The sequence below is a fragment of the Podarcis raffonei genome, chromosome 10 (assembly GCF_027172205.1).
Source record: "Podarcis raffonei isolate rPodRaf1 chromosome 10, rPodRaf1.pri, whole genome shotgun sequence".
Lineage (NCBI taxonomy): Eukaryota > Metazoa > Chordata > Lepidosauria > Squamata > Lacertidae > Podarcis > Podarcis raffonei.
Genome location: NC_070611.1, coordinates 36607755 through 36620938, shown reverse-complemented (window position 1 = coordinate 36620938; position 13184 = coordinate 36607755). Strand labels below are relative to the sequence as shown.

Genomic DNA, 13184 nt, shown 5'->3' with positions numbered 1-13184 from the left:
AGGCTGAAAATGTGTATTTTATTTATGTTGAAAAGGAGATCAGGAAAAAGAGAGAAGAAATAAAAGGATTTCCTCCCCCAGAAAGGTTTGTTGTTTAAAAAGGGTATTTTAAAACACACTTTTGTCGAGTAATGCTATTTAACGTGATCTCTTGCTCTCTTTTTGTAACAGTTCAGGTAATTTTCAACACACAAAAGAGTTGACGCAATGCCATGCTTTGACAACTAACCTTTAAATCCTTTCTTGGCTGCCAATCCCTAAGGATCATGTAATTACAAAGGAAAAGGCTTCCTCATGTCACCTTACTAACTTAGGAAGTGCTGCAGTCAATTTGCAGCTGTAAAACATCTCTTTCCACAAAACCTAAATTGGGGGGGGGGACCATAAACATTCTATGCAGCTCAGAATGCGGTGGACAGCTGAAAAAAACAAAACGGCTGTTGTTTTAAATGAATAATACCAGTACAATTTCAGAGCTGAGGATAACCTGAAATGAAATTGTATAGACTGACTATCATATTTTATAAATAATCCACCCCTTTACATTATGCTGGTCAAAGATTTATCATAACCAACGAAGACAGAAGAGCAAAACAAGCCGTCTAACTATAATTTACTGGCTGATTTAAGATTTCTTCATCTCACTTTCCATTAGCAAAGTGGCACCTGAGACAGTACCGAACATCTTCATCTTTATCGTGGCACAGCAATGCTGTGGTGGTGGTGGTGGTGGTGGAAGATATTTGTTACAAAGCTGCTGCCTCTCCGTAACCCTTGCTGGATCACTGTAGCAGGGCAAGAGGTGAGGGTGTTTTTTTCTTATGCCTTTACATTTTTTATGGGGGGGAAAGTCAGTGGGAGGGAACTGAGGACAGTGGTACCTTGGTTCTCAAACTTAATCCATTCCGGAAGTCCGTTCCAAAACCAAAGTGTTCCAAAACCAAGGCGCACTTTCCCATAGAAAGTAATGCAAAATGGATTAATCCGTTCCAGACTTTTAAAAACAACCCCTAAAACAGCAATTTAAAATGAATTTTACCATCTAACAAGACCATTGATCCATAAAATGAAAGCAATAAACAATGTACTGCAGTCACACAATCAATCAGTAGCTGAACTGGGTCCCACACAGTCACAAAAACAAAACAAAAAAGAGCCACAAAAATGCAAAATAAAAAGCAAAAACAGACAGACCTCAGAGTAACACTCAAAACAGAAGTGTGGCACTCAAAACGGAACATGTTCGGCTTCTGAGAAAAGTTTGCAAACCAGAACACTTACTTCAGGGTTTGCAGTGTTTGGGTTCCAAGTTGTTTGAGTACCAAGGCGTTTGAGAACCAAGGTACCACTGTACTGGATGGCTCCTTTGGGGGAGTGTTGGGAGAATGAAGGAGCACAGAATCCTGTGGATCTTTGAATATCCCTGGAACGTGCCTTGATTCACTCCTAGAATGCTGTTCACTCCACCACAGCTGGCAAAACACTGCCAGTGGGACATCCATGTCATTGAGCGGCCTTCCAGGGGGTTTTCAGCAGTGCAGGTGTCATCCTGCCAGCTGAGCTCCCTCTCTACCAGCAGAACAGCACTTATGCTGCACCCAATGGCCTTTAGCCAGCTTTAAGATTGTACCGCAATTATTGTTTAAAATATTAATAATTGCAGTTAAAACTGAGGCAACAAAATACCCATCAAAACCAGAAGGCTACAAAGAATCAACTCAAATCATCAAAACCCATCACCGAAAGCCCTTACTATCAGGTTTTAAGCAACCTTAAAAAGTAACAGGTAATTGGTGGATAAAATGACCATCCCAAAGCACAGGTGTCTCAAAAAAGAAGGTACAAAGGAAGGTGCCTTATACCGAATCAGGCCATTGGTTCATCTAGCTCAGTATAGTCTTACACTGGCTGGCATTGGCTGTCCTGGGTTTCAGTCTGGGTCATCTCCCACCCTGACTGAATCTGGAACCTCATGCTCTCAACCCAGATGTTTTGCCACTATGCTAAGGCCCTTCCACTAAGATCTTGCCCTCACAAAATTTTATTTTTGTAAAAACCCAGGACACAGAGCAGAGTGTCCTCTGTGGATCTAGGCTTAGGCAGTACCTTTCTCACTCCCTAATAAGGTATTCCCAACCTCCAGATCATGTAAGGCTGAATTAGCACTGTTGAATACAAATTCATATGCAAATATGAGAGTGACGAAATAACAAATAGCTATGGAATATAGGTTTCGTTACACTGCCTCAAATCCAGCACTGCACCAAACAGTTTTTTGCTAAGGTTTCATCTGAGGGTTGTATGAAATGATGTAAGAGCAGAGCTTATCTCACATGGTCATTCTTCTCCTCTTCCCCCCCCCCCAAAAAAAATCTGCTCCAGTATTTTCCCCAACCCTCTGGAATTGAATTTGAAAGCACTTAGAGAGCTGGAGGAGGTAGGTGAGGAAGTTCAACTGTGTCCACAATGTATGAGCAGAACAGCAGATAACTTATTGTAGGGGTTTGCACCAGATGGCCCTTGCAATTCTAGGATTTTATGATAAACCCATACTTTTTCTATTGATCAACGAACAGGAGCCAGAAAATATTGTTTGAAGAGAGTTTGCACTCCAGTTTTCCGCTATCTGTGATATGTTTTGTCTGACAAACTAAGCACACTGCCACTGCTCCACCAAGAGGTCACTGCCGCGGGAAAGTACAGAGCTGGTGGGAAATGAAAGCCAACAAGCAGCTCTGAACCACAATTCACCTTTACATTTGGCTTGATGACAAAACTGAATCGCTCTCAGAGTGCAAGGATTACCTAGAGCAAGTGCCCCGAAGAAAATAAATGATACAATAATAACTCGGGACAGACTGCAATACAAGCTGTGCTATCAGAAATGTGCAATTGAACATTTGCCAGAGCAGCAGCTACTTCTATAACTCTTGCCCTCTTTCTTTAAAATAGTTTTTACTTAGTTGCGTAGGACAAAGCGTATACAATTGTATCAATATATCAGAAAGACAAGCCTAGGGCAAATTTAACTGCCTGAGCAGAAGCTGTGCAAGCAAATTTGCTTTGGGAAGCTAAGGCCAGGATCCAAACATCTAGTTTAGATGCATCACAGATTCGCAGAATCATACAGTTGGAAGCGACCCAAAGGGTCCGTCTAGTTCAAGCCACTGCAATGCAGGAGTCACAGTTAAAGGCTCATGTGTGTTTAAGTTATTTCCCCAAATAGTTTCTCCCCATACCATGTCACAAATCTCTTTTGATTTGACTCGCATGCTTTGCACGATGGGAAGGAGCATAAAACCTTCAAGGAAAAAAAATCTAAAGCCTTTTTGGGAGCACACAACTGGTTCTGGGGTTCTCTGCATCCTATTGGAAACCTGTCTCAACTGAAGCAACAGTATGTCAAGCGGTTTCATACACGGAGTGGAAATATTTTCATAATTTGTTTTTAATTTGCTTATCATATCCTTGAATCAAAGCTGGAAGGGACCATGAGGGTCATTTACAGTATTATAACCCTGTGCAATGCAGGAATCCTTCCCACAGCCAACCCTAGGTGGATTACACGGTGGTTTACAATATAAAAACACAAAAATACACAACACGGTAACAAACAAAAGCAATAAACCTACCCACCCAGTTTAAAAGGCAATAGATTGCTTAATTAGCAATATCCTGGGAAAAGAGGAATATTTTTGCCTGGAACCTAAAGATACAGGTGAAACTCAGAAAATTAGAATATCATGGAAAAGTTCATTTATTTCAGTAATTAAACTTAAAAGGTGAAACTAATATATGAGATAGACTCATGACATGCAAGGCGAGATATGTCAAGCCTTTATTTGTTATAATTGTGATGATCATGGCATACAATATTGGACCTCTGAGAAGTAGAAGCATGCATATGTACTCAGTACTTGGTTTGGGCCCCTTTTGCATCAATTACTGCCTTAATGCGGCATGGCATGGATGCTATCAGCCTGTGGCACTGCTGAGGTGTTATGGAAGACCAGGAAGCTTCAATAGCAGCCTTCAGCTCTTCTGTATTGCTTGGTCTCATGTAGTAATTGATGCAAAAGGGGCCCAAACCAAGCACTGAGTACATATGCATGCTTCTACTTCTCAGAGGTCCAATATTGCTCTATTTGCAATCCTTGTTTTGCTGATTTCATTTAGTGTTCTAATTTTCTGAGATTGTTAATTTGGGGTTTTCATCAGCTGTACGCCATGATCATCACAATTATAACAAATAAAGGCTTGACATATCTTGCCTTGCATGTCATGAGTCTATCTCATATATTAGTTTCACCTTTTAAGTTGAATTACTGAAATAAATGAACTTTTCCACAATATTCTAATTTTCCGAGTTTCACCTGTAGGTAACCAAGGCACCATGTGAGCCTCCCTGTAATATCTGTAAAGTTTATGTAAAAAGAGATAAAGCTTTCAAGGACGGACTATTCTATCAAGCCTAGGTATATGCACACACAGAAAGCCGAACCCAGCTTTCTGGATTGATCTGCATAGCTATGGCTGTTCTGTATATCGTACAAACATCATTTGTCCTATAGGAACCTATGTGTACAAGCTAGATTTATGCTTTAGTGACCCGTCAGTGTAAACCAATTACAAAAATCTCTTCTTGTGTGCTTAAACTTGATCAACTTAATTAATGATAATCTCCTAGCAGCCCTTTCAATTGTTGACTAATCATATGTCATACAGTTGGTGTCCATGTACACTCATACGTTAAATGGAAAAGCGATATGGTTGTTCTGTTTGCTGAATTAGATGAACCAGGGCAGCAGATGATTAAGAAATAGCAGAAAGACAAGAGGTTTGTTGCTAGAACAAGATTAGTTATCAACATCAGTTGATGTTATTAGTTAACATCTTGGAGGTTTGCTTGTTTTCCACAACCATGCAGTATATAAATTTTATGAAATATATACACATGCAGCAAGGTAAATGAACAGAAAAAAGTGTTTCCTGTATTTGAAGTTTTACAACCATGTTATAATAATTTTGTTCAATTTCATTTGGCTCTCTTGCTCGCTAAAAAAAAATCCATTAAACACACCTGTTCAAGAAGTTCTTTGTAAGTTATAAACTCTTTAGCATTTGTTACAGGACTGTCATGGATGATAGCAATCTGGTCCCCTTGTCCATTCTTGACATGGCGATCTATAGCATTATAACAAATATTCAGCTCTCCCCCAACAAACCTAGAGAAGAAAGAAGAATGAAAACCGCTGGGTTAAAAAATAAATCTTGCCAAATGAGAATTAGTATCTTCTCCTTTGCCTCAGGCAGCAAAATACTGTGTGCCAACCCTGCCGCTAACCATCCAACCTCTTGACCCTCCTGCCCAACATGCCTTGCATTACTTTATAGTATATGTATGGAGTTGCAAACTAGCCAGAAACAAAATGTCCTAATACATTTATGGGACCTCAGCAGGTTTCTGACCTGCAGAAATCAGCAAATGAAGCTTTGCATGGCATGGAGATAAGGATTATCGCAATAGCCTATATAGATATGTCTGTATGTATTTTAGAACCTGAGCAAAGAAAGCCACAGTATTAATCATAATCTTGTAGTACATGCCATTTTTTGCACAAAACTTCCTTATTAACTATTATGGTTTCTAGAATATAATGACTCCACCTAAGAATATATAGATGCTAATTTTACAACATCCAAGTCATTATCTTCTTCTCACACGATTAAAAACATCATTATCCCTGTAGGTACGATGCTATGTGTACATACAGGTCAGTTCTTCTGAATCTCTTTATCTTCCAGAATAAATTATAGGTTTTTCCTATCTCTTAAGGCCAGTATACACAATACTATTGTTGTACACCCAATAATCACCTCTGGGTACACATTCATGTGGATGGATGTAAACCGTGGAATGGCAGTTAGCAATTCTTTGATCGAGGCAGTGGTATTTTTTTCAGCCTTGTGAACTCAGCAATTGCAAGACAATATTACCTGAATATGTGCACCTATCAACATTCTGAAGAATGGGGAAACTACAGAGATATGTAATATCAACAACTAAAGTATTATGTGGATCACCTCTTACTGAAAATATTTTTTTTTGGTCAGGTCATAATACCAAGCAAAATGACCAGCAGGCTATAAGAACATAGCCATCCCAACCCAAGTCCTTCCAGTAAGGACAAAGTTCCACTGGAGTTTGAATATTAGTTCAAGTTAAACATTGTGCAGTTCTGTCCTTGACCACATTCGGTAAGGTCAAAACATTAGGACAGTTCTTTTTATCAGCTATGGCGAGTCCAGAAATGGATGTAAGATGGACTAGAATTTATCTGCACTGGCCAGTTTTCAGGAATCCCATATGCACTGAAATGTGCACCTGAATACTACTAGTGCCTGCAAATTAGCCTCTGCCAATTCCTCACCCCACTCACAGAAGCCCACATGATAGGAATAACCTGCCCAACTGGAGGTATAACATCAGTGCAGGATTCTCCTGTGTCACATCATTCCTAATTTGAGAAGCTATCTTCATACGGTATCCCCAATGCACTAAAGTGGATGGGAAGTTCAAATGTCTCTGTACTACCCTTGAAATGGCGGGGGGGGGGCAATACAAGATGGAGTTACAGTGGTACCTCGGGTTAAGTACTTAATTCATTCCGGAGGTCCGTACTTAACTTGAAACTGTACTTAACCTGAAGCACTACTTTAGCTAATGGTGCCTCCTGCTGCCGCCGCGCTGCCGAAGTCCGATTTCTGTTCTTATCCTGCAGCAAAGTTCTTAACCTGAAGCACTATTTCTGGGTTAGCAGAGTCTGTAACCTGAAGCAGATGTAACCTGAAGCGTATGTAACCTGAGGTACCACTGTATATAGAAACTTATCTGCAGTGCTCTAAAGATAATTTTACATTTGCTTGCTGCTGCAGATCCTACAACATTAACTCAAGAACCAGTTTAGATATTTCTTATCCGGCCCCCCCTTGCAAATCACAAGATGTGGCTCATGTTGCATGGGGAGTGGTGGGAGATTCTGGACAGAGAATTGGAAGTGCTTCACCCACAGCACACAGTTCAACAATGGAATTTACAATGACTTGGCTATATTTTTGATAATGGTTGCTCATCAGGTGATTAGTAAACACTGGGAAACTGGCCTAGGGTTAACATTATCCAGGTGGTACATAAGGATCTGGCCAACTGATTTAGCTGAAAACGTTAACAGGCTGAAGACTGAAGGATATGAAAGGTTAAAAAGATGACTTTGACACAGTTTGGTTTTATTTCATTTGTATGAGACTTTTATTAAAGTTAATCATAGTACAATAAGATATAGAAAACTAATCTAAATTTTAAAAAATGCAAATAGAATAATAGAATATGGAATCCTCTTTTAAAGGTAGTTGACCCTTACTATCCACAGAAGGTAGCAGCCCCTTCCAGCTCTCACCTGGGATCTTTCCTTTCTCCTCCCAGCCTCTCACCCTGGGAGACCAACATTTTCCTGCCTCCCATTCAGGCTCTTCCATCAACTACAGTGATGAACACCAATTTAGATGGGTTTATAATGGCAATAATGTGCTATCTACATGACTGGAGGCTGTATGTCTCTTAATATCAGTTGCTATGAAACTGAAGAAGGAGAGGCCTACTGCCCTCATGTTGTTCTTGTAGAAGCAACTAGTTGGCTGGCAACTGTGGGAAACAGGATCTTAGCTGAAAGAGGTCTTTTGTGTAATCCAACAGGTTAGTAATAATATATTTCTGGCAGTGGTGCTGGAATACAAATGCTCCTTTTCTGTGCACATCAGACGGTGCTTATAAATATTATACAGCATTGTAATGAGTAACAAACAAATCCCAGGTGCATAATCCAATGGCTATGCTTGTGACATTTCTAGCACACATTAAAAACAAAACAGAACACCCAAGTCCAACAGAATAATCTTCATGGATCTTTAAAAAAAAAATTAAATGACTGCAAAGTCCAACAGTTCTTTTTTCATAAAAACAATCCAAGAGGCTCACAACAGAGCAAAACCAGAAATGATAGATAAAGCCTAAATCTAGCAACAGACAGGAAGGGTTTTGGTTTTTTCCTTAACCTGGTGTGTGTGTTCATGCATGCATGCATGTGTAAAAGAGATAAAGAAATCTATAAGCAAGCGATGCTATGCAACAAGAACTAGCTAATGTGATCTGCACAGAAACAACAGAATTAGGAAGCATCATTGTTTTAAACAAAAGCAAACACCACGATCCAGAAGGAATTGTCAGCTGGTATAGTAGCGCAACACTTCAGGCCATTTTTTGGCACAAAGAGGACAGATCAGTGTGATTTTTCATTCTAAGCACTAGCAGGGCTTTTGTTGCACTGCCCACTGTGATCCAAGCCAATTTTGCTTGTGTTCCTTTTACCCACAAGAATTCTTAAGTACACACTCAGTATCATATTGCAGAACAGGCTGGAACATATCCAAGGGAAAGCATATTATTGTTCAGAGGTGCTTTCCTTTCACAAGAGATTAAAGGAAAATAAATACAGAAGAAAAAGGATAATCTTACATAAATTATACGAGATAGTTCTCTGTTAAAGTACCTGACAGTGTATATTAATAGTGGTTTATGGAACACAGGAAACTGAGTTTATTGTCTACAGTGACTGGCAGTAGTGAGGATTTCAGACAAGGGACATTCCCAGCTCTACCTGAAGATATTGAGGACTGAACCTGGGATCGATCTACTGCATGCAAAGCAGAAGCTCTACCACTACATGGGAATATATATATATATATATATATGGGGTTCAAGACAGCCTACGAACCATGTTCTGTAGTCTCAGATGCATGTGGGCCAGCCAAAATCTGACAAGTCACTCCTGCTCTTAAATTGTCCAAGCAAAATGGCATATCTTAACCCGGCACCAAAATGAGAAAAAATGCTGAACTTAGATATAACTCAGTCAGTTATAGGACATCCATCAGGGTGACCAAAATTGTAGCAGTGCCAAGATAAAGGTAAAGGTACCCCTGCCCGTACGGGCCAGTCTTGACAGACTCTAGGGTTGTGCGCTCATCTCACTCTATAGGCCGGGAGCCAGCGCTGTCCGCAGACACTTCCGGGTCACGTGGCCAGCGTAACAAGCTGCATCTGGCGAGCCAGCGCAGCACACGGAACGCCGTTTACCTTCCCGCTAGTAAGCGGTCCCTATTTATCTACTTGCACCCGGGGGTGCTTTCGAACTGCTAGGTTGGCAGGCGCTGGGACCGAGCGACAGGAGCGCACCCCGCCGTGGGGATTTGAACCGCTGACCTTTCAATCGGCAAGTCCTAGGCGCTGAGGCTTTTACCCACAGCGCCACCCGCGTCCCAACAGTGCCAAAACAGGGCCTAAATCCAGATTGCATGGGTCCTGATAATCGGATTCCTCCAACTGCACCTGGAAATGAACCAGCCCCACCTTCTCAATCACCTGGTCCAAAGAGGCATATTAACAGCCAGGTGATAGTCATTATAATCTCCTCTGTTCAAAAGGGACTTTTTAAGGAGCAGCTGTGCAACCACCTGGGTCAGCATGGTGGGCACCCCTCTTTCCTGGCAGTAAGCATTTGCTGTCTCTAGGACCCACCCAGCAAATCCCTTCTAGCTAGCACTTAATAGGAAGAGCAAGAGTTGGTTGCCTTGTTAGCTTTATTTCAATGTGCCTTTTGCAGCAGTTTGCTAGGCAAAAATTCAACAGGTGACGACACACTTTCTCCCAGAAACGGGAGGTCAAATGATGCACAGAACAGGAGAGTTGGAAGGCGTCTCACGGGTCCTCTAATGATCCAACCCAGCACCGATGCAGGAAACCCGCTACTACAGCACAGCACCGGTTGAGTTTCTGCCTGCCCCTGAGGTGGAGCCCAGCGAGGGTTTGGTCCAGCCACTCACCAGGAGGTGCTATAGGGATCTCTCCTCTGCATGGTTTGAGCCCAGGGCTTGTGCCAGTCGATGCCCTGAGCCGCTTCAGCCCAGTGTTTCTCAGGCTCCTCCACCGACGCCCTGAAAACCGCCTCGTAGTCGCCTCCAGGAGCGGCTGGCCGCGAGGACAACGAGCGGCTGAGCGGGAGAAGGAGCCGGGCTGCAGGCGGGCGCCTCGTCCAGCAACTCGGGAAAGCGAGCGGAGGGACGCGCCGGAGTCCCACCTGCGGAGTCCAGAGAAGGCCTCGGCCGCTGCGAGCAACTTGGTGCAGCCAGACTCTCCGGCACTGCTGGGCGCTCATGGTTCCCTGGCCGCCCCGAGGCGAAACTGCAAAAAGAACCCCCAAACTCGAGCGCCCTGAACTACACACTTTTGGAGCGGGGGAATCTTATTAATTCCCTTTTCACAAAGTCAGCAGGAAGAGCCGAGCTGGATTAAGGTCCAAAGATTAGGACCTGCTCCTCCTTCCACCCACTTTGGTGTTTACAAACGACCAGTTTGCAAGAGCTCCAGTCCGGGCTTTGGTGTCGGCTCCCAAGCCCGCACTTTGTTTTGTAGCGAGGAGGCCCTCTGGGATTTGCTTAGGTTGCATAATATCGCCCACCGACCTCTGGGGCTCAGGATACTCTGCAAACTTTCCCTCTTTTATTACTGCTCCAAGTTTGCTAAGTGCCTGGAAGTAAGTGGACGCGGTTTAGGATAGTGCCCTGCTTCTCCCTCACTTCGCAGATTCAGGAATTCGCCTTTCCTTCTTCAAGATCCTTTTTTAAATAATGGCAATCTGCTTTCAGAGGCAACGGCGTATTTAAAACTCGCCCAGCAATACAACATTTATTTCCTGATTTGTTTCACTCTCTACAAACGGCAGTTTTCCATTACCTTGAAAACAATTTTCATTCCTGTCCACTTCCAACAAATGCACTTCATTTTAAAATAATAAGCTATATTAAAACGGTATTCCATCATTAAAAAAAAAAATATTACAATTTATCTCTATTATCAACCTTTATCGAGGGAGAATTAGAGAGGATTAGGTTGATATGGAGACACCACAACAGGGGCATATATTTTATCCAGAACAAGGGATGCGTTTGACATTTTGAATAAAATTAGATTTGCCAGATAAAGGCATTTCAGACACACCAGTTTCAGAGAGATCTCACCATGGAGGGATTCCATGAACTCACCACGGACTCTCACTGTGTGAGAGAAGATGTGTAGATCCACTCACAGAGAAGGATGTTACTATTATATTTCCTAATTTAGGAGTGCACCAACCCAAAGAAGTCTGAAAGGACTAGGAGATAAACAGTGCCAGATAAACAGTACCTTTAGAGGCACTAAGCAATGCTGCTGCTAATAATAATAATAATAATAATAATAATAATAATAATAATAATAATAATAAAAAATATTTATTTATCCATCCATCCATCCCACCCACCCATCTGGCTGGGTTTTCCCACTTTAGCTAATGGGGCCTCCTGCTGCCGCTGCGCCGCTGCTGCACGATTTCTGTTCTCATACTGAAGCAAACTTCTTAACCTGAAGCACTATTTCTGGGTTAGCAGAGTCTGTAACCTGAAGCGTATGGAACCCGAGGTACCACTGTATTAAAAACATGATAAAACATCAAACATGAAAACTTCCCTAAACAGGGCTGCCTTTAATTCAATGCAGACTTGTACCAACCCTAAAATAAAAAATTGAAATAAAACAGATTTATTGCAACACATGACAGGATCTGATTTCCTCGCATTGTTCCCATCTACATCTGTAGAATGCCTCGTGGTTTATGCTGGGATAAGTAATAAGAGAACAGAAAAATGGGGGGAGAGTGTAAGGAAGTCTTAACAAAGTTCTGATTGTTCCCATGAAAACTACGTCAATGCTCTTCTTAAATATCAAATGTCAAATTCTTTCCCTCCTCCCCCCCCCCATTTATTAATTTTTTTACTGGTGCCCTAAGCACACACTTAGCCTGCCTATTGGGTAATGCAGCAGGGGAGATAAACTTTCACCTATGTGCTGTTCTTTTGCAAAGGAGCACTGACCCCAGGGGTAGTCTCTTCGAGAATCACATTTCTCCATGGCGAATACTGAGTATTCCAGGAAGGTAGAAGCATTTCATAACAAGTCCCCAACTGTGACAATCGGCAGGAAAACTTTTCGAACAGGCAAGGTTGCTATGGGAACACCTAAATAAAAACCTGAAAGAACACTGCTGATATGGGTGCTGCTGCACCTTAACCCTTAATGCCCTGTTGCAGGATCAACTGATGTGTGGTGCTTAATATGAGTGGCTAATAGGCAAAAGTAATTCACTGTATGTTGCTACAGTACAACGTTGTACATGTCTACTCAGAAGTTAAGTCTCTTTGTGGATAAGAAGACTTCCTTGCAGGTAAGTGGGCACAGGATGGCAGCCTAGGGTTGGCTTTTGGGAAACAGGGTTCTTGTGCCCGTAGAGCTAGGGGCCAGGCAGAAATTCAACAGGTTATGCCTTTTCTAGTATGGGAATACAATTATGGGTAAAGTTTCCCCATGATTCTACTCTCTATTATTTATTTGTTTACAAAAACATTTATATACCGCTATTCGTTTTAAAAAATCAGAGCAGTTTGCAACAATTATTTGTAAAACCGTACAATAAAAAGCATATAAAAAATGTTAAAATCAGAAATCAGCTAACTGTTGTGGAAAGATATATTCTTAATTGGCCATATAAGCCTGATGGAATACATAAGCTTTCAGCAGGCATGTAAAAGTTGAAACAGAAGGTGCCTGTTGAATCTCTATTGGCAGAATATTCCACAATACTGGGCCTATTCTGTGTTATGCCCTGCCCACCAAATGGCAGCCATTTTTTGACTAGTGCCACCCCACAGTATTCTCCCATTGCTCCAAAAAGGTTGGCAATCCCTGTAGTGGACAGTAATGGAGCAAGAAGAAAACTGACCCAATAGTAGTATTGTGTGTTCCAGCCGTGGTGAGGTATGCACTTTAATCTGTGGCATTTCACTAAAGTAAAATATTCCTAATAATTAAATGTATAATTCAATGCAATTTAGTTATGGCACTCGGAGTCTACTGACAAGGGCATGGAAAATGCCATTTTGACAGCTCTAGTAGCATTTTGCTTATGGCACAATGCATACCAAAAAAGTCACCCAACTGTTGATAACATACATCAACCAGTGGTTGCTGGTGCCCA

At 41.8% G+C, this 13184-nt stretch overlaps 1 protein-coding gene across 7 annotated transcripts in view; it reads right to left on the bottom strand.

Moving 5' to 3' along the window:
- The window catches only part of ACSS3 (acyl-CoA synthetase short chain family member 3), a 68390-nt gene extending 57910 nt beyond the window's left edge, over positions 1-10480 (bottom strand). For 4 of the 7 annotated variants that reach the window (XR_008332555.1, XR_008332556.1, XR_008332557.1 and 1 more), the window contains exons 1-2: positions 9940-10480; positions 5081-5225 (exon numbers count right to left, since the gene is read on the bottom strand). Coding sequence is in view for 2 of the 7 variants with exons in the window: in XM_053406949.1 (XP_053262924.1) it covers positions 5081-5225; positions 9940-10271 (477 nt within the window). In the remaining 5 variants the exon portion in view is untranslated. The remainder of the gene's footprint in view (positions 1-5080; positions 5226-9939) is intronic. The other 3 variants (XR_008332558.1, XM_053406951.1, XR_008332559.1) reach the window with 3 other exon arrangements.
- Between the last annotated feature and the right edge of the window lie 2704 nt (positions 10481-13184).